At 38.3% G+C, this 24,911-nt stretch overlaps 1 protein-coding gene across 1 annotated transcript in view; it reads right to left on the reverse strand.

Annotated features, from left to right (window-relative positions):
- TXN2 (thioredoxin 2) overlaps nt 1–23,248 on the reverse strand; it is a 28,021-nt gene extending 4,773 nt beyond the window's left edge. The window contains exons 1-8 of the mRNA XM_051215201.1: nt 21,505–23,248; nt 21,421–21,457; nt 21,225–21,361; nt 17,935–18,055; nt 17,147–17,234; nt 12,362–12,402; nt 10,035–10,284; nt 2,749–2,821 (exon numbers count right to left, since the gene is read on the reverse strand). Of these exons, the coding sequence (XP_051068393.1) occupies nt 12,389–12,402; nt 17,147–17,234; nt 17,935–18,055; nt 21,225–21,361; nt 21,421–21,457; nt 21,505–21,527 (420 nt within the window). The 5' untranslated portion in view covers nt 21,528–23,248 and the 3' untranslated portion in view covers nt 2,749–2,821; nt 10,035–10,284; nt 12,362–12,388. The remainder of the gene's footprint in view (nt 1–2,748; nt 2,822–10,034; nt 10,285–12,361; nt 12,403–17,146; nt 17,235–17,934; nt 18,056–21,224; nt 21,362–21,420; nt 21,458–21,504) is intronic.
- Between the last annotated feature and the right edge of the window lie 1,663 nt (nt 23,249–24,911).

Below are 24,911 nucleotides of genomic sequence, written 5' to 3' on the forward strand. Positions count from 1 at the left end.
ATGATACATTGATAATCACTCACAAATATACTGCTGCGCATATGTGCTTCTTGTTTTCAATTATCTACCAATAAGATAACTGAACTCCATTATACTTGCTGTCAACGTTGACAGATCGCAGTAATGTCCTCATTACATGTTATACCTGGATACACGGCTCGAATGGTAGAAATTATTTTTGAAATCAATATTAATACACAATTTTGAGTGACAAGGCCGAAGGGAACTACAACACGCCTAGCCTTGAAAATTTAAGTAACGTCAGTATATTTTTATATGATTTATAGTTAGTATATTGACACAATAATTTTCTTCATGGTAACTTTATCATTACTTTTGGACTTGAAATATTTTGGTCCACTACGGCCTTCAGCTGCTGTATGTTCACTAAAACTACGAAGGTCAGCATCAGTGCTGAAGACTTGTATAACTATATATTTTGCGGACGTATTTACTGTTGCACCATTCTTCCTGTAGCAGTTTTAACCATTTGACTCTAGTTATGACTCCAAATTATCTCAATCTGAGGCTTGTAAGATTTCTGTCGACTGCTACCCCTGTTAAATGTTAGTGCATTGCATGAGCTTTCTGGGTCATCGTTTCGCTTTTTCTTTTGTTCTCTTTTCTAGTCCTCCCTGCTTACGCTACTCTGTGTGCTCCCCTAGTACATATAGGGCCTTCAAGCTAGACGTGAACTCGTACATTTTTATCGACCCCTGTTCACGCTTAACTGGTCGGAAAAACAACCATATGTTATAATCCTGTCGTAAGTCCTTCAACTACCCCTACCTTCTTGTCAGACTGCTTTCTCTAGTATCAAAACCTGGTGTGTATGTGTATACACTTTCTTGCTGTTTGACCCCAAACATCCAGAAGCAGCCTGGCTCGTTGAAAATATATTCTATTCGTATCTTTTTTCAATGAAATTAACACACTTAGAGTTTGTAGGAGTAAATAAACCTGCAGTGGCATTGGACCCCAACCACAGGAACTTTGTAGCCGAGCATAGAGTTACTGAAATGATTTATATTCAACGGTTAACATAAAGAGAAGGTTAACGATGGAGTATGTGGGAATATTCAGTTAGATAAATTGGATGGCATGGTTCAGCCTCGCAGACGTGGTCAATCTGTACAACTTGTTTTCACTCACATTAAATATATTACTCCATTTTTAGCCTAAATATGTTCTTCCGAAACTCCAGACGTCATATTGTTAATTGTTACGATGCGATGAGTCATTGTAGACAATGATGTGACTTCCATGCAAGATCGTAGCTTAATAGCTCGATCGATAATAATAGCTGGTCATCCATATTAATTATTAGCCACAATGGTTTGTTAACAAGCTTTAGTAGCATATACATGCTTCGGCGAAATAAACTTGTCAAGACACCAAACTCTAAGAAATATGGCCTTAAAATGATGTAAATATACATTGGATAGCAGCGTGAGAAAAGACTGAATGGTTATCTGGACCTAGTCCTTCATATTATTTCTTCACCTAACTATCCACTCTACCTTAAACTATGAACTATCCTATAGTATCTTTTCTTCAACCACTGCCTGCCTAATTTCCAGTTTTCGAGTTCCACTGCCAAACAACGAAGACAATACTCCGGAAATTTGCGGTGAGTTTAAGCTATGATGCTTTCGCAACCCTAATATAATTTCAGATTGCTTATACGTTGAAAGCCAAGTATTTACCTAGGCTCTAGGATTGTCACTAAATCAACCAAGTAGCAAATTCAATAGCACCATACACCCAGGAACTACTTGGAATGCTGGGTGTTCAATCTAGTTGCTTTTGGATCATTACTACTTGTCGCAACTGGTCTTATATACGTCAAATCTGTTGGATGATCTAATCCCTAAAAGTAATCCAGGTGGGTTTTGCTATTTTGCTGGGTGATTTACTGTTTTGATGCTTAATATGTATATATTTTCACTCAGACTAGCCTTATATATTTCATACAAACCACTCGTAAATCGCTTATGGCATAAGGTAATTTAATAACCTTTACAACAACATACTACCATGGAAAAGTATGTTGTTTACAGGAGAAGCGTATTAGATTCAAAAAATTATTTGACACATAGTTGTAATTGCCTCTGTCATACATTTATAACTATCACCAGACTAATTACAGCATTTTCTTATGAAAAGCTTATAACTCCTCATATTCCTAACTGAAGTACAATAAGCCGTCTCAACTTCAGAATTTTTTTATTTTTGCCGACTTATTTCTTAATTCTGTTCCTTATCAACCTGCATGTTAGCCTAGCTTATACGTGCATTGTATTATATCATGACAAGTCAGGGAATAGAAGTTGCGAAGTATGTAGTGGAGTACTCTGCTTGGTTTATTGTTTTATCCACAGAAATTGTATACTGTCGAAATATCGAAAGGAATATCACTACTTTAACACGACAGACCGATTCAACATATAAATACATATTCTTGTAAAGTCAAGTAGACACTTAGTTCATCGAAGCCATATCTTCAGAGTATGTAAGAGCTCTTATGTAGTCCATTTTAATGACCAATTTCTTGACGCTCTTCCCTCTTTCACGTTCTGGATTAATCTTAAAGTATCTAAATATCGTTTATGTGGAAAATGTAGAAGTCAGTCATCTAGTTTTATGTCCAACAGATAAGTATAAATCGGTGATTAATAGAAGTTATTATGCAACCAATGTCATGATAATAATTAATATTATAATTATCACAAACAATTCATAGCTCACGATGGTTTGATAGACACAAATAGGATATAAACGATTGTGTCATATTCTACTGTGTGCACCAATTAATAATTACCTGTGAATATAAACGAATAGAGATACGTAATCTTAATTTGCAAGAGAACGCTGTAGAACATAAATTTTTGAATAGATAAATAAATTACAGTAAATATTAAACATTTATCGTGCTTCATAGCTGGTTGTCGTCTTTTTAGAAATATTTATTTTCTACGGGATGGAATTGCCGACCCGATGCCTAACCTTCATGCCTTAGCCGGCCTTGGAACCGGCAGTAACTCTAGGTGAGCTATATGCGGACATGAACAAATCCAGATGAAGACAACCAGTGTAGCAGTAGCTTCTGCATCAGTGAGTTTCAACATTCAAAAAGGGAAAAAGTATGATCATCAAATACAATACAGAGAACACCAACACAATCACACTTGGTGGAGAAACTTTGAAAGAGGTTGAATTCTTCCACGTACCATGGTAGCATCACTGATGAACAAGGAGGATCCGATGCAAATGTACTGGGGATGATTGGCAAAGTAAGGGCATCATTACTGCAGTTGAAGAGCATATAGAACTCAAACCAACTCTCAACCAATGTCAAATTGGGAATCTTCGGTACGAATATTAAGACAGTTCTAATCTCTGAAGCTGAAACGTGGAGAACTACCACAACCATCATCAAAAAGGTAAAAGTATTCATAAGCAAGTGTCTTCGTAAGATACTGAATGTTCGTTGACCGGATACCATCAGCAACAGCCTACTGGGGGGAGAACAAACCCGCTTACAGCTGAGGAGGAAATCAGAAAAAGACGCCTGGAATGTGTTAGACATACTTTACGAAATCTTCAAACTACATCACGACGCAAGTAGTAACTTGGAATCCTGTAGGGAAGTGGAAAAGAAGAAGGCCGAAGAACATAATACGTTGAGAATCGGAAGCAGATGTAAAAAGGATGAACAGCAACTGGAAACAACTGTAAAGGATTGCTCAGGACAGGGTTGGATGGAGAGCACTGGTGTGCATCCTATTCTCCTAGATGTGAGGTAACAGGAGTAAGTAGGTAAGTTTATTGAAACTTACCAGTCCTTCGGGCGCGAGTAATTGCTTGATTGCGGCCGGTTCTGGGTAATGAAGAATGACCACCACTTTTATTTTGCAGAGATTGGATGTCTTGAACATCAACAGTGTTTCTGAGGAAATATAGTGAGTCATTTCCGATTTAACATTTCTGAATGTTCACAGTAATACCGTGCTTTTGAAGACAAAGTCCAGATACCGGAGATGGCATTCTCTGTCCGGACTTGCAATCGAGTAGTCATCAACATACGCATATACGAAGTTGAGATCTCGGAAAACGTCATCGGTGAACCATTGGAAGGTTGGGGCAGCATTTCTTAAGCCGAAAGGCATGCACGAAATCCCGTAGAGACCGAAAGGATTAGTGACACAGGTTTTAAGAATGTCGTCAGCAGCCATGGAAATCTGGTTATATGATTTAACCAAGTCGATTTTTGAAAAAAACAGCTGTACCTTTCATGGTAGCTGTCAAATCATGAATGTGGGGCAACGAAAATCGATCAAGAATGGTTTACGCATTCAATCGCCGATAGTATCCAGTTGGACGCCAGTTTTTGCTGTCCTTTTTAGGGACCATATTCAGGGTAAATGCCCATGGACTGTTTGACGGCCGAATGATCCCTAAATCTATCATGTGATTGAATTCGTTCCAAGGTAACCACAGCTTTTCGAGAGCTAGGCGGCGCGCTTTCGAGGATATAGGTGGTCCTGTATTCGTGATGTGATGTGCGAAACTGCTGGTTGAACACGACAATTTCGGTTGCGTCTGGTATATCTCAGAGTACTCATCGAATATTTGTTGGTGGTATGGATCGATCGTGTGCCTTACTGTAACTGGAGATAATCTACAACCGTAAAAAGTTACACAAACAGATAAATTGGTGTTTCCGTCTACTCAGTATATGTGAACGAATGAACTGGTATTTACTTTTATAGATTACATTAATTTAACAGCGAATGCTTGGGATGCATACTGTGAACCAGTGAATGTTGTAATTTGTAGGTCATGCCTTTAAAAATGGGGTGTACCTGCCCTTGCAGAAATATATAATAATAACCTCCGTTTGCGAGTATCGATAAGTAAATTGTGATCTTGCAGCAAGTGTATACCAATGATTAGCACAGAAAAACCTACAACAACGAAAATCCAGTGCATCGGTTTGTGTTAACCCACGTTAAGATAGACAAACCGCTTGCCATATATGGAGATCGGTTTTCCGTTTTCCGCCTGAAAGTTTAAAACCGGTTCGTGCAGTCGATCGTCAGAATTTGCTAGAGGAACGCTAACTTCTGCGCCAGCGTCTAAGTGTTAGCGAACTTCCGTAATCGCATCAGCGACGCATAACAGACGGCTATGTTCGCCGGCCATGATTGCTGTCAACATATGTCGGCTGGGAAGTCTCACGAAACGTTTTTCATGTCGGTCGGTCTAGAGCTCAAGAATTCGCAGGGTTTTCTGCAATTTTGAGATTTTCCGTACTGATTGTGATACCAACATCACTCGGCGTTATCTGTCTCTCGTGGTATAGAAACAGGTCGTTTTCGCGAAGAACTCTTTCGAGGAGTTCGTGAAAGTTTATGGTCAATACGAATACGAAGGTAACGTCAGCGAATGACATAGTTTCGTAATGTCATTCCGCGTCGTTTGATGTTTTTCCCAGGCTGAAAAATCCCCGGTGTTAGAAGATTTAGTGATTCCTAGAATGCGTTTGGCAGATGCAACCAGCTCGTCTACAGCGTTTTTTTGAAACAAGGCAAGCACTGCTTGCACCTGTTGAGGATGTTTAGACAAGAAAAGCTGTCTAAACAGGCCATCATCGAAGGTCCATCGACCAGGTACTTCTCTCATTCGTAACAACATGTTCGTTGTTGAGCCGTGTTGTAGATCGATGTTAATAAATGAATGGATTTAACCTTTGTTGATCGGTTAGATTTCCGCGTTTCAGAATAGACAGTTTTAGAGTTTCGTAATGGTCCGAGAAATCACTTGTAAACATACTAGGTGTTATGTGCCTGTTAAATTCGCGCGTTAGTGCCTTGACTACTGCGAGGTATTGTGCACGTGTGCCGTTGATGCCATACTCGTAAAAGTCAGCCTTTGCGTAGCGGAACGAGGTTTCGATATTGTCCGGCCAGCATGGCATCAACTGAAATGAGGGTGGTGTCATATCCTTGATCTTAAGCACCTTAGGAGTCATGGTGAATATGAAGTACAGGAATGGAGGAGGAAAAGTATCCAAAAACATTGCCCCCAAATGCCCTGGTACGGCCGAGAGTGAGAAGAGTCCGCTCTTCCTCTCGAAATACTCTCACGCGGCCACACGTGTACAGCCTCTGCCCGAGAAGTCCTACTCATTGCCTTCTCGTGGCGAGGGTGTTGTTTACGAAAACGAGAGGACGAAAAGCGAATGTCCGGAGCTTTAACCGGATCCCAGACCAATGGTGCATATGGGCTCCAGTATCCTGCGGGAACAAATGGCGTGTGAACCAATTGTTGGTCACCGGCTACCATGGGACTGCATCTCCTCACGATGCTCCACTGCCTTGTGGATCAGACTTTGGGTCAAAGGCTCGGGGAGTGGCCCCCCAAGATAACCACCTGCTTCGGTCCGGGCACCCGGGCAGTATCGCTGCCCACACGCAAATAATGAACTCTCTATATCTATGGAAACTACTTTTCTAGCTTCGAATAACAATCAAATGATTATTATTATTATTGTTATTATTATTTACCACATTATTCACCCTCTTTTATACTTATACAGCGGCTCGTCTTTGGTGGAAATTCGACTGTATCTAAACGTTCTCGAGTCACTGTCCGGTTGAAAATTGCATGTTACCACTGAATATGAGTACTGAAGCAGTTTTTCTGAAACCACATGCACCATTCAAACTGGCTGCCTTCAACGTTCGCACACTTATGCAGGTTGGACAACAGATAGGGCTGGCTATGTCTTTGGAAAGTCTTAATACCGATGTCTGCTGTCTATCCGAGACCCGTATTCAAGACTCTAGTGAAGTACTACAAATTCGCTCTCCATCTGTCGCTTCGAAAAGCTTGTTTTACGTGCGCTTATCCGGAGACCCTGTGGCATCTTCATCTGGTCTTGCTGGCGTTGGTGTCGCACTAAGCGCTAGAGCTGAGGCAGCACTAATCGATTGGATCCCCATTAACAGTCGGTTATGTGCTGTTAGATTAGAGAGTTCCATCAAAGTGAGAAGAAATCGGAATGAGAAACGATGTCTTTTCGTCATCTCCGCCTATGCCCCGACAGATTGCAACCCGGATGCAATCAATGATGAGTTTTACCACCAGTTATCTGTTCTCCAGAAAGTGCGTTCGACAGATATTGTAGTACTAGCCGGAGACGTGAATGCTCAGGTCGGGCGTCTAGGCACGGAAGAGAGTCGTTTAGGTGGACGATGGGGACTCGTTGGTCACAGGTCAGATAACGGGGACCGTCTACTGCAACTGTGCACAGACCACAACCTGTTTCTGGCTAGCACTAACTTTCGGCACAGTCATCGCCGATGTGCCACCTGGCGTCCTCTCTCTGCATCCCAAGCCTGGACTCAGGTTGATCACATCACGATCAGCTACCGCTAGAGTGGTTGTGTACAAGACTGCCGCTCCTTTTAAAGTACCTATCTGGACTCTGACCATGCCTTGTTCTGCGCCAATCTTGCCTTACTTTTCAGTGGACAACGAAGTGACCGCCACCAAAAGATTGATGTTAGCAAGCTGGTTGCAACTTCTGTTGCAAGTAAGTATCGAACCGAGCTAGCCTCTAGGCTAGCTACCACTCCACCGAAAAGTATAGATGAGCATTGGTTGCAATTGCATGACGCCATGAAAATGGCGGGAACAGTCAGTTGTGGGTTTGCGAAACGTCCCGCTTTTAAGCACTGGGTTTCTTCTGGTTCCTTACAACTCATTGAAGCCCGTCGGTCTACTCCGGGTGACCGTGAGTTTGACCATAAACGAAGGAAGTTACGTACTGAAATTGGGCAAAGCTTGCGTAAGGACCGAGAAGCCTGGTGGTCGAAGCGTGCTAATGAGCTGGAAGCAGCAGCTGCATCTGGTAACTACCGAAAGCTCTTCCAGCTCATCCGAGCCACTGACAGCAAGAAGTCTGGTGTGAGCGAAACAATCTGCGAGGATGATGGGATGCTAATCACTAACATCCATCGACGTCTTGGACGGTGGGCAGAATTTTTCGAAGGGCAGTTCGACTGGCCTGCTGCTCCGGCAACATCGGTCAGACTGTCCTGCCCTCCATGGCCGGTGGCGACTGATCCACCAAATGAGGCGGAAGTCCGCAAGGAACTCCAACTCTTGAAGCGTTACAAATCACCTGGCCCAGATAACTTAGCTCCGGCTATTTTTAAAGATGGTGGTGACTTTCTGACCAAGGAACTGACGGCGTTGTTTACAAAGGTCTGGGAGTTAGAGAGTGTACCAACGTCATGGAATGAGTCGATAGTTGTCCCTATCTTTAAAAAGGGTACACGTCGTTCCTGTAACAACTATCGGGGATAAGTCTACTTCCGATTGCGTCCAAGCTATTGGCTGCCGTCAAACTTTGTAGGTTGTTCAAAACCCGAGAAAGATTGACTTGCGAGGAGCAGGCTGGGTTTCGTTCTGGTCGAGGATGTATTGATCATATCTTCACCCTCCGCCAAATGTTAGAACATCGCCATACTTATCAAAGGCCAACAATCGTAGTGTTTCTTGACATCAGGGCTGCCTTCGATTCGTTGGATAGGACTGTTCTCTAGGATTGTCTATTGAAGAAGGGTGTGCCTGAGAAGTTTATTAACATCCTAAAAGCCCTATATACAAACACCTCAGGCAGAGTGAGGGCATACAACCACCTCTCTCCATTGTTCCATTCGAGCAGTGGGGTTAGGCAGGGTTGCCCAATCTCACCATTCCTCTTCAACTTTGCCATCGATGACATTCTGGAAACAGCTCTGATGGATGTAAGTAACGGCGGTGTGGATCTGTTGCCTGGAGAAAGACTTCTCGACCTTGAGTATGCGGACGATATTGTCTTACTGTGCGATAATGCCCAAGGCATGCAATCCGCATTTAATCAGTTGGTGATCAGTGTCCGTAGGCATGGTATGTGCTTTGCACCTTTGAAGTGCAAACTGCTTCTACAAGACTAGCAGGATTCTAATCTTGTATGCACCCTGGATGGTGAGCAGATAGAAGTAATTGAGAAGTTCGTGTATCTGGGTAGCTGCATAAGTGCTTGTGGGGGTGTGAGTGATGAGATCAATGCACGTATAGTGAAAGCCAGAGCGGCTTATGCCAGTCTGGGCCATCTTTGGTGCCTTCGTGACGTCAGTCTGGCTGTAAAAGGTCGGATCTACAACGCGTCGGTGAGAGCAGTTTTGCTCTATGCTTGTGAAACCTGGTCTCTCCGAGTTGAGGACGTTAGACGACTCTCTGTGTTCGATCATCGCTGTCTCCGAAGGATTGCTAACATCCAGTGGCAACACCATGTTAGTAATGCAAAGGTTCGGAATCGTGTGTTCGGGCACAGAGACGATAATCCAACTGGTGTCACCATCTTGAAACACCAACTTCGGTAACTTGGACATGTTCTACGAATGTCGTCCCAGAGAATTACACGTCGTGCATTATTTGCCGACGATGGGACTGGTTGGAAAAAGCGGAGAGGTGGTCAGTGCATGACATGGTCTCGTGGTATGGAAGAAAGCTGCAAAGGACTGGTTTGTGTTGGTCCTTCTCGACTCCCTGGCTGGGGTCCGAGAGATGGTGCCACACAGAGGCTGGAGACGTTATCAGATATGGCTCAGAATAGAAGTCAGTGGCGATCCTGTTGTAACCTTCTTTTACTTTCTCCATAAAAAGTGGTTGTGTCCCCCTTAACTGAAAGATTTCTTCTGATTGTGCCTTTCCGTTCCCTCATTATTACTATTATTACTACCACACTACTTTACACCAACCTCTTCGTCATTGTTCTCTTTTTTTCACGCTCCTTACTTTTTTCTTTCCCTTCAAATTCTCATTGTTTTGTGTGGTGCATATATATTGGCGCTCTCTTGTACCAATATTTATGTGTTCAAATAAATAAATAAATAAAACCAAAAACACTAAAAAATAACACGACGTAAAAATTAAATTGAAGCAATGATATATGAAATTCCAAATACGAACAGACTCACGGTTTAGGAGTTGGTGTACCAGATCACGTCGGTTAAACGATGAAGATGCTACAAGTATTTGTAGTTTGACAACACCTTCTAGAATTGAATCATGCCCACCCAGTGAGATCGAAATTCAGAAGCTAGGAGGTTCAAAATTATACTTCATAGGTTATCAATACATCAAGCAGTGATTGATCTAAACTGGCTAGCGGTTGCGAGAAAAGTTGAGCACGGCGTTACTACTCGTGATCTGATGCGGATGCGTGATCTGCAAAAAACGTGAATTTCATTCCCAATAAACACTTATGAGGTCTTTTAGCAAACTAAAACACAGATAATGCTTCTCGCTGAGTTTGTGAATAATCTTATTCAGCAGCTTAAACCAATTTGAAGGAAGTAGTATCAGACTTCATGCGCGTAACAATAGAACCACCCCATGTTGAAGATCGGATCAGTTCACTTATACGTACAATATCATATGTACTACTTCTCAGAGACCATGAGGAACTAATCGCCTTTAAAGAAAGTCTAGATTACACTGTACTTGAAGTTTTATAGGTTGAATCCTCATCTATCTAACTAAAACAACGAAATTCCTTCCAGAAATGATTAAGATAATGTCTTAAGCCTTTTCAAGTTTTTTAAATCCAGTATTGACGGTCCTGTTTCACTAACACAAATCCCACAAGGTATATATGAACTATCACCTCTTAATAGCAATTCAGATCATCCTCACACGAGCAGTATGTGTCTAGTAGTCAGCGATGCTGAAACTTCAGTGGGTTTTACTACAGCCTTAGAATCTTAACATTAAAAGTTTTTGAATGAAATCATGGACTCTATACTGCCTATATCAATAATGAAATCATGAAATGAACAAAAGAAGGTACATAATCGCTCCTGAATACGGACATTGACTATCGAAATCATGGATAAATATAGATGATCATTAGAAACGCCCAACATAATAAAGTACGAACTACAGGGTTCATCACCACTAGTAGCAAAGTGTAGAGTAGCTTGATTGACCTATTTGATATGTGTTGTTTTACAACACTTAACGCATTTGGCACGACGCCAGATACATGAATTACGAAAGTGAAGTTTACTACAAAGTGAGCATTTATTAAACCTGTTTTCACCTATGTAACCTGCTCTACAGTGTTTTCTTGGATCATTTTCCATATTGCCACGAGAATGAGAACCATTAATAAAGGAACGCGAGTTTGAGCGACACCTAAAATGAATTTTATCATGACGACTGGGGAAACTACTAGACATTTTCGCTGTTTGTTGTAATTTCTTGGAACAGACGCTTGAACTTCTCAGTTGACTTTCTTTCTAAATTCGGAATACTGACATCGGCAAGCAACCAATCGCAAACTTCAGTTTTTAATCAATCTCCAAAATTGCTCTTCACGGTCCGTTTTCGTAGTTCAAGTATGAAGTTTTAACTTTCTGATCATTTTGTCACACCAAAGCTAGCACAATGTAGATGACCGAATAGTAACCCCTTAAGAGATACACGTGATAATGAAATTGGTATCACTGTGGAAACCAGGCTCTTTAGCAGGTTATAAGCTCTTTGTCGATGAACATCAGGAAATAAGTTGTGAATTGATCATTTATAAAAGGTCATTTCTAGTCATGCACCAGATTTCGAATCGGTTTATGCAGTCTTCCCACTTGGATTAATATCGAACTATCCAAGATTTGACTCCATCGTGACCCAAGTATTATAATTTAAAATATTCGGCTTAGTGTGCTAAGAATTTCTAAACTGGTGCAATCTGAGGCAGGTAGAACTAGATGAGCGCAAATGAACCTATTATATTTGGAATTCGTAATCAGCACGAAATCAAGTAAAAAGTAATCATCAGTTCGTGCAAATCACACACTGTATCACAAGGATTTTATTTTATACGTCCATCACCAAAATGAACGTAAAAGTTTTACTAAATAAGTCACAGCAATTGCTTGTGAAAGTGCCAAAAACTTTAAGTCACAATTAGTCTACAAAACACAGGAATTTTTTTAAGGTTTTCAAATAACCTTGAGGGATAAGCAGTTAGTAATTATTCAGTGTTTTGTCACCTTTACGGTAAGAGAACCTACCTCGTGGAGTAAAGCTCTGTGACGTAATTCACAAAACAAATAAATTCTACACGTATGGTCACTTCGAAAATATTGTCAACTGGTCAAACAGTGTTGACCCCATTTTTAGCCATGGACTTTAATGCCTTAAACCTACTCTACCTGACAACTTGAATTATTCGCCAAAAAACGAATTTAATACTCGGATGCTTGAATAAAGTTTAGATAACAACAAGACAACTTGAACTCACTTCATTTCGTGGTTTTTGTTTAGCGGCCTAGAACCATATTCCTATTAGAGTGTAAAGGTTGGATTTGATATGATATGGAGCGAAGGATATAAGTGACAAAATAAACCAAAATAACAATAAAGGTGTGATAATTAGGAGTATTTAAACAATAGTAAAAGCTAGGAATCCCATAAATAACACAATATAACTAAGAGGTACTAGATGAACACGAACGAACATATTGTATTTATAATTCGAAATCAAGTAGCCAACAATGACAAAGGAATTATGAGTTCATACAAATACTGCATCCGCCACAGCTTGTATTGGAGTCTAAGTTTCTGTATTCGAATGAGCGTCTTCTCCTTAATTTCATCCAATGCCTGTCCAAAAGTGTACTGAATATAGGCTCTGAACTATCTACAATGTACTCATTAGTATAAGAACTAATAACTCAGCTTGGAACGGACTAAGTTGGGTCCTGGAACTGTATACAGTCACCACGTTGGTTGTGTACTAAAACCACTGATATCTAGAATTTACATCATAGACTTCGCAACACTATCCTCCCCCAAAAAATACTATTGGGTACTGACGTCGCAATGTTATGACCAATTTGACGTTCCCGATTCGCAATGCCGGGGAAATATCATAAGGAACATTTGAAACTGTTGAGATACAATGAAGGTTGACAAATAACGCCAAGATACAGTAGTTCCGGTGGAGCACGAAGCCGATATTGACTAAGTGACATAGCCATTTAAAAAGCCCGGAACTACTAAAATTCCGAAATAATCTGCTGTGTAAATGTAGAATTGATAGTAACGCATCCACAGAGTCAAATAATCGAAACACAATAACTCAGTAACCAAGCGGTACTAACAGAAATAAAAATAAGCTTCGTATGTATAAATTTATAACACCGGAAAACCTTTTAATCGAGTCTGATTAGTCAGTATGTACATAAATCAGGACAGATCGGTTCATGTTTGTTCAGAGGTGGACAAACGATTGTCACGTCGCTCAAGAGGTTAGCGATGAAAGTTTTCAATAGCAATGCACGTTTTTAACAAATATAAGTGATCTCTATCGCTTAGGAATAGTCTTTTTAGTGAATGTGACAATTGTAGTAATAATCGCAATCACTCAATTTGGCAACTTCGTACCCAACTATTATCAGTAAACCCACCAACCTAACAAAGGATAGATCAGATACTCCTGGGAAAAGGTTTTTTTGTCTCCATTGAGTAGTGTAGGTTTGACTAGTGTTGAGAAATTGCTGAGAACACCTCAAGCATCTTGTGCCAATGAGCTGTATGTCAAAGGATCAAGCGTGAAGAGGATCGTGGTCAACTGTCATCATTTATTGCAAATACCGAACCACCACTAAAGTTTAGTGATTGAGTCAGACAAAATTACGATAGTTATAGACGAACCATAAAATAACATCGGAAGATTTAAAAAATTATAAAGATGCGTGATTCTAGCGTCATACGAACCAAAGTAGTAGATGAGTTTACAGGTAGCGGCATCAAAATGTGCTGACTTCACATTTAAGTGAATATGAGACATCTTCACATTAAAGCGTAACACAAAGAGACTTTCACAAATCATACAGAAACATACAGGAAGGGTCTTACACTTCTGTTAGATAACAGCAAGTCCTCTAAGCACATGAACTAGAAAAATAAGACATGCAGTTATCAAGGAAACAACCCTAACCTAACCGTATGGACGAGTTTCTATATCGTATGCATTATGAATTTAGAACTTCTGAACCTTTATCAAACCTTAACAAGTTTTTAAATCATGTAAAAGAAGAATATCCACTGTAATTCATTACTTTCTTATAATATATTTTCACCTTATACTGTCTTCTGATTGGCTAATAATTGTCAAGGTCATTTAAGATTCGTTCAAAGGTCGTCCCTAAATTAGAGTCTCGCTGGTATATGTACTGAAGATTACAATTTCCTATGAGGAGAGTAGAGTTATCCGGAAGGTAAAAATGACACGTTGGTTACATATTGCCTGAACTAGTAAAGTCTATCCAAAAAATGGGATAAATCACTCAGGATTGTAATAACATACCTTACAACGAGGATTGTATTAACAATATAGAAAAACTCACCAATGAATAGTTAATCAAGTCTCATATTTCCTATATTCTTCGTAGCAAACCCTTATTTTTAGTAAAACATAATAGAATGTCTCCAAATTTCACCAAATAAGCCACTGGCTATTAGTCTGAAATATGTAAAACTTACAAGTATTTACAGTAACATGAATTTTGTTCTGTGTTTACTGAATATCTAAAGGACTTGTAGATTGATAAATAATCTAGAGGACGAAATGTGTTTTCAAAAGACAACCAGTAAGTCAAACAGAATCAGTTTGAGAAACAGAAGAAATTTTTGGCTGATTTTGTGATTGTTAGCAAAAGAGATCATCATCTTTAAAAAGATTTCCCGGAAAATGTCATCCCTGTCAACAATTGCAAGGTTTTTACACTAAGTTTATTTTTAGCAACCTGAACTTCAATACAATGAATGAGAATGCCTTTATCTTCTTCCTTCCTGCCAGCCGACTACAGTGAAAAACCCAAGTTCGTACAGAATATTTTCTTAATTGAAACACCAGATTAAGTGAACTTTATTTGAATTAATCCAACTGTATATCAACCAACTCAACGACAACTAATTAGAAATATATATATATATATATATATATATATATATTGTCAAAGTAGTCAATGCATTTCAGAAACATAAACAGTGTTCAGTGTATCCAGCGCGTCTATTTGGTAGACAAAGATAGGGAAATTAATTAACAGAAGTGAACAAGATAAAAATAACTAATAAATAATAAGTTTCATAGTTCACATCACGGATTGATATTAATTAAACCACTATTTAAAAATAGGAAACACCGAACATGTTTCTTCCTAGTACGGGACTCCCCAGGAGTGTAGATCCACAATCCTGTCTGGGATGGAACCCAGGACAGTGGTGTTAACTATGAAATTCAGAATCTTCTACAAACCCCCTAGACCATTTATAACCAAGGACTCATCAGTGACTAATTTCAAGAGGCGATCCACGAAGTGCTAGCGAGCTGTGACCGGTGGAGCTCAACATTATCAGGGGTGAGACAGTCACCCAGCAATGACATCGGAAAATAACCGCCCAATATCTGGAACTGACTGAAGTTAAACTTTTATTCCAACGAATGCCAGATTATGAGTTAAACGGTTAAGTGCTTGCCGCTAGACTTGGATTATTGACAAACAGATTTAACACGAATAACGAGCCTTATAGATAAATTATTGAGGTTTTTATCACAAACTAATACTATCCATTACGCAAGAATGAACTTCCCAAGAAATCCTGACTGGTTTCTCCGTATACTTTACGCCCGCCAATCAATCCAAATCAGTCAACATTCCCATCTCTAGATCACTGACCGATTCCACTCATCGCCCTTCACCGGAATCTTTATTCAGAATCATTCATAAAGATGAACTGATTCTATCAAGAGTTGGATAACAAATACCCCTAACACGGAGACTGGCAATTTATTAATTCGACCCTTGTTTTTGTGTTCAAGAGAGGTATTTCTAATCGCTTCTTTTACCATGGTCCTAACACTCCCTTCATACGCTGTAAGCTGTTTCTGATATATTTATTCACCTGAAGAATAGAAGGAAGAGAATAACATTTTCCACACCTATTTTATGCTTAATTTTGATTCGCGCTACCCTATCATATAACTTTAATTGATACTCAGATTTTTTGTAACTTTACTAATGGTAATATTTTTCTGTGGACTGATATAATTTGCTTAACTAAAGATGCAAGACCGCAGGATTAGTAAATGATGTTGTCAAAAAAGAAATTTTCTTCGCTGAACCGTCTTTTGCTTAATGACACAACGGATTTCTTTCGTAGTTTTAAAATTGGTAAGTATAAAAAGAGATCGCTAAATTAATGGTATCATTAGTAAACAAAATCTGGCTTTGAGATTGAAGATTAGGAAGCGCATAACATGATGAAAACTCAAAAGCTAAATGATAATAAAGGGTGAATACAACTTCTTTATAGTAATTGATTGTAGAAACTGACAAATATCGCACACAACACGATGATTTCACCGATATCGACGGCGAATTGTATCCACCATTTGGAAACAGTTCAGTCCAACAAACAATAATTGACGTTATATTTTGGTTTGGTCAGCCTTATTATTATTTTATTCTATCCCAATATTGGCTTGCATAGCATTTTGTCAGCTCGAAATGTGTAGCATATATCTCGACTACCACAGTCAGTAAGAATTTGATCTTATCAACCGAATTACCATCTCTACCTAGAACCATCCACCTAAACGCAGGACTACTTACTTACCCTGCAGTTCCAGAAAGACACGTACACTTAACTGACGAATCCCAAATAAGCATAACACACACCTTTGAATTCCATAAACAGTCGCAACTAAACACGATTATTTCAATAATTTTTCATTCATTAAACTATGACTAGTTTGAAGATATCATTCAATTACAGGAAACAAAAAGCACACAATAATGATCAAGTATAGTTACACTTAAACTTAATGCAACCAGTTTCATATATAACAATCATACATTTTAGGAAATGCACATATAAAACATCCTAAAATATTTAACAACAAGGGAACAATAGGAAATCTATTAATTGGTTGATTAGTTGAAGAAAATTATCAATTCAAACGTTATTATATTGAATTGTCGCGTCTAACCATTATGCGCTAATACATATTCTATCTTACGTCTAATGAACTCCTCTTCTTTGGCTCCTTCAAAACGTTCAATTTCTTTGCCATTTTTGATGGAAATCACAGTTGGAACAACTTTAATCTAAATAACAATAAACAAGAAAGAAATAATCCATGATTTGATAGACAGATGCTGTGTAATGCATTAATCATGTACAAGTTTGATATACAAGGACTTGTAGTCATCATCTATCAGTTGAACGGAGTGTATTTTTACACACCTGCTACTGGTGATGACATTAAGTTATATCAATTGAAATCATTCGCACATAATATTAAACGATCAAGGATAAACTTCAACTACACAACCATTGTACATCGGAGAGCAATGGACAGTTGTTTTTTCATAGATGGAAACTGTTTACAAATGCATACACTTATAACCCTGACATGAAACAGGACTCAAGACCTTCAGAATCGATTCATAATTAATGATAATATTAATAGCACTACCAATTTTATGTTGCAATCGGCTTACCAGGTACAGATTCATATGCTGGGTTTTTAGCCACCTATTAATTGTGAAGGCTGATGATCTTATCAGGCTGCCCAAACTGAAGTAAATGGAGTGGAATTCCAGCATATTACCTAGTATGATTGAAAGTCGAACATAGTAACCAATAAAGTCACCGTCACATGTTTTCATGCTACTTCAGACAACCGACATTTGATTCATTAGAAAACAATATAGACGTCTAAAATTTACTCAGTATCATATTAATTGAAATGCTAAACAACAAAAAATTAAATAAATAATAGCCTGAATGTCAGAACTATTTTACCTTATATTTTTCGGCAACAGTATCTAACTGATCGACATCAACTTTAGCGAGTAGCACAGAATTCATATACGATTTCATTATATTTTCCAACCTTGGACCTAAAATTTTACAAGGTCCACACCTAGATTTAAAAAAGAGACAAATAAAGACAAAGGATTTATACGTAGGGTTATCTAACACAAACAAACCTAGTTCTTCAAGTAGTTAGAAAAAAACTCACAAACACAAATATGACAAATCGAACCACCATAAAGTACACCTTTCACATAGAATAACTCTGATATTCATTACTCAACAAATCTCTGGAATTTTACCAATACAACTTGTTCCGTTGCCGTGATTTATGGAGACTTTAATTGAAATTAGATTGATATCGACCGCATTGGACTAAATTTTTAGGAGGGGTGTTTGGTTTAGCTAAGTCGAACGAGTGGAGAAGTGTATTCATAACTGTTTACTAACATAATTGTGTGTGGGTTGGGATATTGCCAGGACACCCATAATGAAGCAAGTGGTTATTTTAGGTAGCCACCTCCCAGCTTCTGACATAGAAGTATAATCCACAACGAGCAACGTCAGATGTAGTTCCATGGCAGTCGGTGACCAGGATAGGTCTACACACCATTGTTTACACAAGATCGTAGATCCTAAGTACATCACTGGTTTTGAATAAAAGTTTTCCAACTGCTATAGATGCATCGTCCGTATTCACTAACACGGTTTAAGTACCAGAAGTTCGCTTTTCATTCTTTTCCCCCAAAACAGTGCAGCTGCATCAAGGTGGTAAATATGACTTCCTTAGCAGAGGATATAAACCCATTCCTGTGTGAAAGTATTTCTAGGGGGAGGGCTGGCCCTCTAACCTTGATCATATCAGGACATATAGGAGTGCATATTCTTGAGTAGTTCAACAATAAGATGATGACAAGATTGGTAAGTATTAAATGTAAGTCATATCGCAATTGATTGGAAAGTGGATGACCTACAAACTGACTTTCTTCAATCGCCTACATTTTATCATGTTTATTTTGTGTTCATATTTTGTACATAAGCACGTTATTTTGCTACATGAGAAAAATATTGATCTGGACAATGACCTTGTCTTTGATTTCGAATCATTTGAGGGATTACGTCAAGAATACAGCTTGGTGAGAAGCCATCACCCAACCACACTTTTTATCATTCCTTACCGTCCATTGATCAGAGTGATTTTAACGACCAAAAATTTGTTTCATCGAATCACTAAAACCCTCCTCCAAAACATAGGAAAAACTTACTCAATACTCTCTGGCTTTCAGTGTTTCACAGTTGATATAAATCTCTGACGAAATCTAACCTATCATATCAAATTAGGACGTATTACAAATGGTGAAATTTTACATTAGCACAGAGACAGAAAATTAGTAGGACAAAAATTAAACAAGCCGGATTAATGAATAGTAAAAAGTGAAAACATTAGAAGAATAATTTGAAAAGAGCTAATGAAACAGGGTATCGAAATATTTGAAACAAGATTGAAACTCAGGAAAACAGTTGGTAGGAAAAAATCGTACCACCACTACCGAGATTGATTTTAAGCCATGTTACATAAACTCCGTGGTCAGGAACTACGATTATTATATGGACCGCTTTTCGATATCGTTTTTGATATATGATGAGCAAATTAGAAGTGATCTGAAGGACAAGTGCATATTATTGGCTAAGAAATGGACTGATTTTCTAAGACGGAGATTATATATATATATATATATATATATATATATATATATATATATGCATTTTATTCGGCAGCCCAATATACTTTCTCGTCTAGTCTTGTGTTCCCACTCAAGTAGGTGGGGGGTTGCGCGTAGCACATCATGTATCACTAAAAGATTTTGGACACCAACCGTCATAACAGTTCGACTCAACCATAAATGGTTTCACGAAGTCATGTTAGGATTATAACAGACCATACATTTCAGGTATTAATGCCAAGGTTCGACCTGGTAGTTTCAAATAAATTGAACACCAAGTAGAAAGTTGACAATAATTATACTTTGTTTTGTTATATCCCAATGAGTAGAAAAGTCTATTCATGATGTTTCGTGACTTGATCCGGTCATTTACTTACTCTGGAGAAGTGGCTTAGATCAAATCACAAAATGTCATAAATACAATTTTTCTACTCACTAAGATATAGCAAAAATATATACATATTTATTATTGACCATACTTAGACTTGTTTCACTCTATTTTTATGATAACCATCATTGAACATCAAGACAGAAGGTAATTAAGTGTATGAGTAGCACATATCCTAATTACATTAGTCGATGAAAGTTCGCAACTCACTAATACACACTTGATATCCTACACTAAATCTCTGATCCATTCATTTGGTGAATATATGTTCAATTACATTATCTCCTTATTTAGTCATTATTCAACTTTACCTTGAACGAATTCTAGACATCTGATTTTATTAAGGTACTGTTTTATAAGTCTTATTTATTATGAGTTATTTTTTGGTGTTATATTGCGTCAAGCACTACGTTTTTTTCTATATTACGTAAATAATTTTGTGCAAATTTATGCTACCAACCAAGGGAGCTTTTATTGTCATGAAACTGGATGACAAGTGTTTGGATAGGTAAATCATAGCCCGTGTAAGGTTTGACTAGTATATTAATACTATACTGCCCATATATATATATATATTCCAGTGACTAGCAGTGTGATTCGAGTCGCACACTTCGACATGTTCATAGCTCGTTAACCTGATGTCCCCGATACATTACATTATTGGTGTTCACATTAAAAACGGGCATTGGGATTGAGTCTCAGTTTGCTAGACTCTACTACTAGTCAGTACCTAAAGTATGAGCATCCACTGCTTCTCAAAAATCACTTCGTCATGAGAACTTAAAACATATAAGACAAAAACTCAAAATCGATACATTATATCATGTAATTGTGGGTAGATAAAGACACTAAATGTCATAAACAGCCCCCATATGATTCAAAGCAATCGCAAAACCAAAGTATTCACAAGATTTCGAGTCTGCAAGTGAGAACGATACAACCCTACAATGACTTTCCTTAAAAATGAAGACATATTTCAGAACTATAGATTATGATCTAGTTGATAGCACACACGCTCATACTAAAAATTCTTAATATTGAACAATCGAATTTAGTTAGTCGAAACACATGAGGAGAAGTGATACACAGCTTTCAACCAGTAACTTTTGGGATATCAACAGAAAATTAGCATTCAACTCTGTATAAGTTACACAATAATTACTCACCATTTAGCATGAAAGTCAACAATGACGGGTGCTGAATTATTTAACACACGTTTGTCAAAATCACTATCATCTTGAATATTTGTGATTCCATACTCCGGATAAGTAGTTGTATTTGATAATAAACGTGAAAACGGTACCTGGTTGTTTAAATTAGCATTATTTTTCAGTATTTATTTTATTTGAAAATAAGACCTACTGAACAAAATGCAGATCCAACAGTGCATTTAAGCAGACTGAAAGTAACAAACAAAACATTACATACACTTTATTGACATCTTACCGTATTGAGGGGAAATTAATCATCTGAAATATAAGTCAGGTCAATGAATTATTTTGGAAAAAATCAAAGGTTTGAATCGAGAAGAAAGAAATTTGCAATCGATATATCTTTATTAATTAATCATTAGGTTGTACATCCATAAATCCTAAACGTGTTTCATTCTGACGACGAGTAAGTGCACCGGAAACATCAATGTAACGCTCTACACAATTGACTATACAACTCTCAGTTCTAGAGTCAAGTGAATTACTTAATTTCGTAACACATTTATCCCAACAGATTGAAGTTAACTGATGACCCAACTGTTGGAATCGTTGTTTTTGCAATTCTTGAAGCAGCTGACGCTGCAACCCTTCATCATTAGTCATTCAAATTTGAGATTTCTTAAATAACAACTACAAAATAGAAAACAGTTAAAACTTGGGACATATGATGTGGCAATTAATAATAATATTGAAGAGAGTAATCAGGAAGAAACAAAACAAACAGTCCATGTATAAACTATGGAAGCACACAAGGCTGGTTTAACAGTGATAATAAATGTGTAGATGTTATGCTGACGAATTTCCAAACCATCAGGATACTTAATACACGCAGCTGAATCAAATGGAATATCAACACAAGTTCAAAGGAACACTTTCCAACTAGCAACAAGCGCACGACTTTCAGTCACACAATCTAGCAAAACGAAACAGCACCATAAGATTCCCAAAACAAATTATTTGCGTCCAAGCATCAAACTTTAACATTCTCACTGTATATTAGGCTGACTGAAGTTGATTGATTTTTTGACAGAATTGTCCCAAGTGGCAACATTTTACAAGCATCTAGACTTGCGTTTGAAGAGGATATATGACAACTTCTGATGAAATAGTTGAGTGTTATAAAAAAGTAGAGGAATCCTAGACCAGTGAGAAAAAGTGCTGTTAACAGTAGCTAGAAGCTGGACACGAGTAAGGTTCGAAAACACTAACACTAAGAACGAAGAGTTATGATTCACTATGAAGACTGAATGAACGCAAGGGTAGAAATGAACTATTACGCCGAACGACCTCGAAATCGTTGCCTAGTTGAACGAGAGCAAGGAGAAAGCAACGACTTGCCATATGATACTTCCTCATTTTTATTGCTGTTAAGTACGTTTGCAGTATAGCCGATGTTAATTCATGATAGAAACAAGGATGCCGAAAACCCTATCTTCAAAATCTGAGGACTTTTGGGGTTTGCTTTGAAGTCGGACGAAAATGTATGGTATTCCCCCAACATCAAACAAAGCCATAAACTTTCTTCGAGTTTTGGGGATTTCCACAAAGCAAGTTGAGATTTTGACGAAAAATCTCAGATCAGGGGAAATTGTGGGGTTTTGTCAGGTTGCCCTAAACCTTTTTATTACGGCGCCACAAAAAAGAAACATGTTGCACTTAATTCAAATTCTTAAGCCCAGTGATTGAAAATGATTTAATCTGGTCAAAAAACATAATTCTTAATGATAAAGGCAAGACCCGTGACTAGTCGAGCACTCAAACACCTTATTTTTAAAATCGCCTCACTTTAGTGTACACGACCTTGAGAGGTCAAAATGTTGGCAGGCTCTCTGTTTCCGAATACCATGAAGTGGCAGTGGTAAGAAACTCAACGTTTTTAGGTAAGTCTCGTTAGCTTATAGTTTAATTTCATGGTATATATGCTTAATTATCTACAGTCAGCTACTTTAAGTAACATAGCAGTTCAGATTAAAGGATAATCACGATACCTCTTTAGTTTAGCCTACTAGGTATTTGAATGAGGTACTGAAGCATATAAGTTTAGAAACCAGAGCAATTTTATTTCTTATTCCCGTTAATGTGCCCAAGCGTTGAAATTACGAGACGAACATCATGATATTCTGTAGTCCTAGTAGAGTAGTGTTCTACGTCTTGATTAAATGCAATTGGCAGTGGATCAACACTAAGTGTCTGTTTAACTACAGACAATTTAAATTTATTGTACAGAAAATCTCCTTGGATAGTTTTCCGTAAAACGAGATGCAAGCACATTGGAATACATTAGTAGTTCGGAAATAAGAAGTGGACTTGCTATGAGAGAAATAGTTTCGGCATTAAAGTGAGTGTTATTGTAATCAACAGTGATCCTGGGAGTACTGACCACTGAAGCTGCAACGACGTTATCCGGAAATATGGTTTGAGCGAAGAAGAGCTGGAATCTCCAGGCTGTTGAATATAATTATAACAGACTTTCGGCCTAATCTGCCCAGGATCACACGATATAACAACTTCTAACTGACGTTTACAGAATCTCATAAATCGCACACCGTTTTTCAGATACCTTTTGTTGTAAGGCTGTTCCTGCATCATCTTATATGTCCCGGTTGAGATCATTGCTCAAACAAAACATGGCGATGCAACCGGTAAGCTTTGATTTATGAAGACGCCTGCATGATGACAGTTATTTACCCTTTTACTTTATGATCCTGGAAGTCTGGCTTCCTACTTCAGCCCAAACAAAATACTTACAACACATACGGTTAGCGGATTTCCGGCTTTTCATTGTTAAGCTTACGTTCACGCTTCTCGTAATTTGCCCAAGTGGTCTAATGATGCTATATATTCAATAAAAACCTTCATCAATAGACTAACAGCATTTCTGACTTGGTCTCAGATTGTCAGATACATGGGTCTAGTGGTCCTACTAAATATACCACTGGTATCCATTGCTAGACACTCAGTACTGGTTCGACTCCTTGACAGAAGAGGGTTATCCATAATACTAAATAGAATGACAAAACGAAAACCGTTTACTATCATAGTTCTCTACTACACCATTATTAATATTTAGGGGTGAATATACGGAAAGCTAAACAATCCCAGGCGACACCAACATTTTTTCCAGCCGAAAATGCTTGCCCTCGCATTTGGTATCTACAAAGAGATTATTCAAAACAAAAAGCATCACTATTTTGTCACATAGAGCACGTTAGCGTGCCGGAAAGAATAAACAGGCCAGCTGACCAAAGTACTAGCAAAAAACGAGAAGACCAGATTGATTCGAAGTCATAAGCATTTATAGAACATTTATAGAACAACGTAAATGACGGAATTTCAGTAAACTACTGGAATAAAGGTTGCAGCGACACGAAAACGCTGGCACGAATCACAGAACTAGGATAGCCGATGGCAATCGCTTACAAAGAGGGTTGAGATGATAAATTCCGCTGCATTCTGACTGGTCGCCAGGCTAACTGCCACAACTACGAACTAAGGTTAAGTATACTTCCAGTCCGAAGTGGCTGCCAGAACGCATGCCCACATAATTTTCTCGCGTGTGTGCACTCCAATTATTGCCTTTAACTTTCTGTTCTGCAGCTAACTAAGATTTCTGAAATGTCTCGGTGTTTCCTGCCTGTGGCT

This window comes from Schistosoma haematobium, chromosome 2 (assembly GCF_000699445.3).
Source record: "Schistosoma haematobium chromosome 2, whole genome shotgun sequence".
Classification (NCBI taxonomy): domain Eukaryota; kingdom Metazoa; phylum Platyhelminthes; class Trematoda; order Strigeidida; family Schistosomatidae; genus Schistosoma; species Schistosoma haematobium.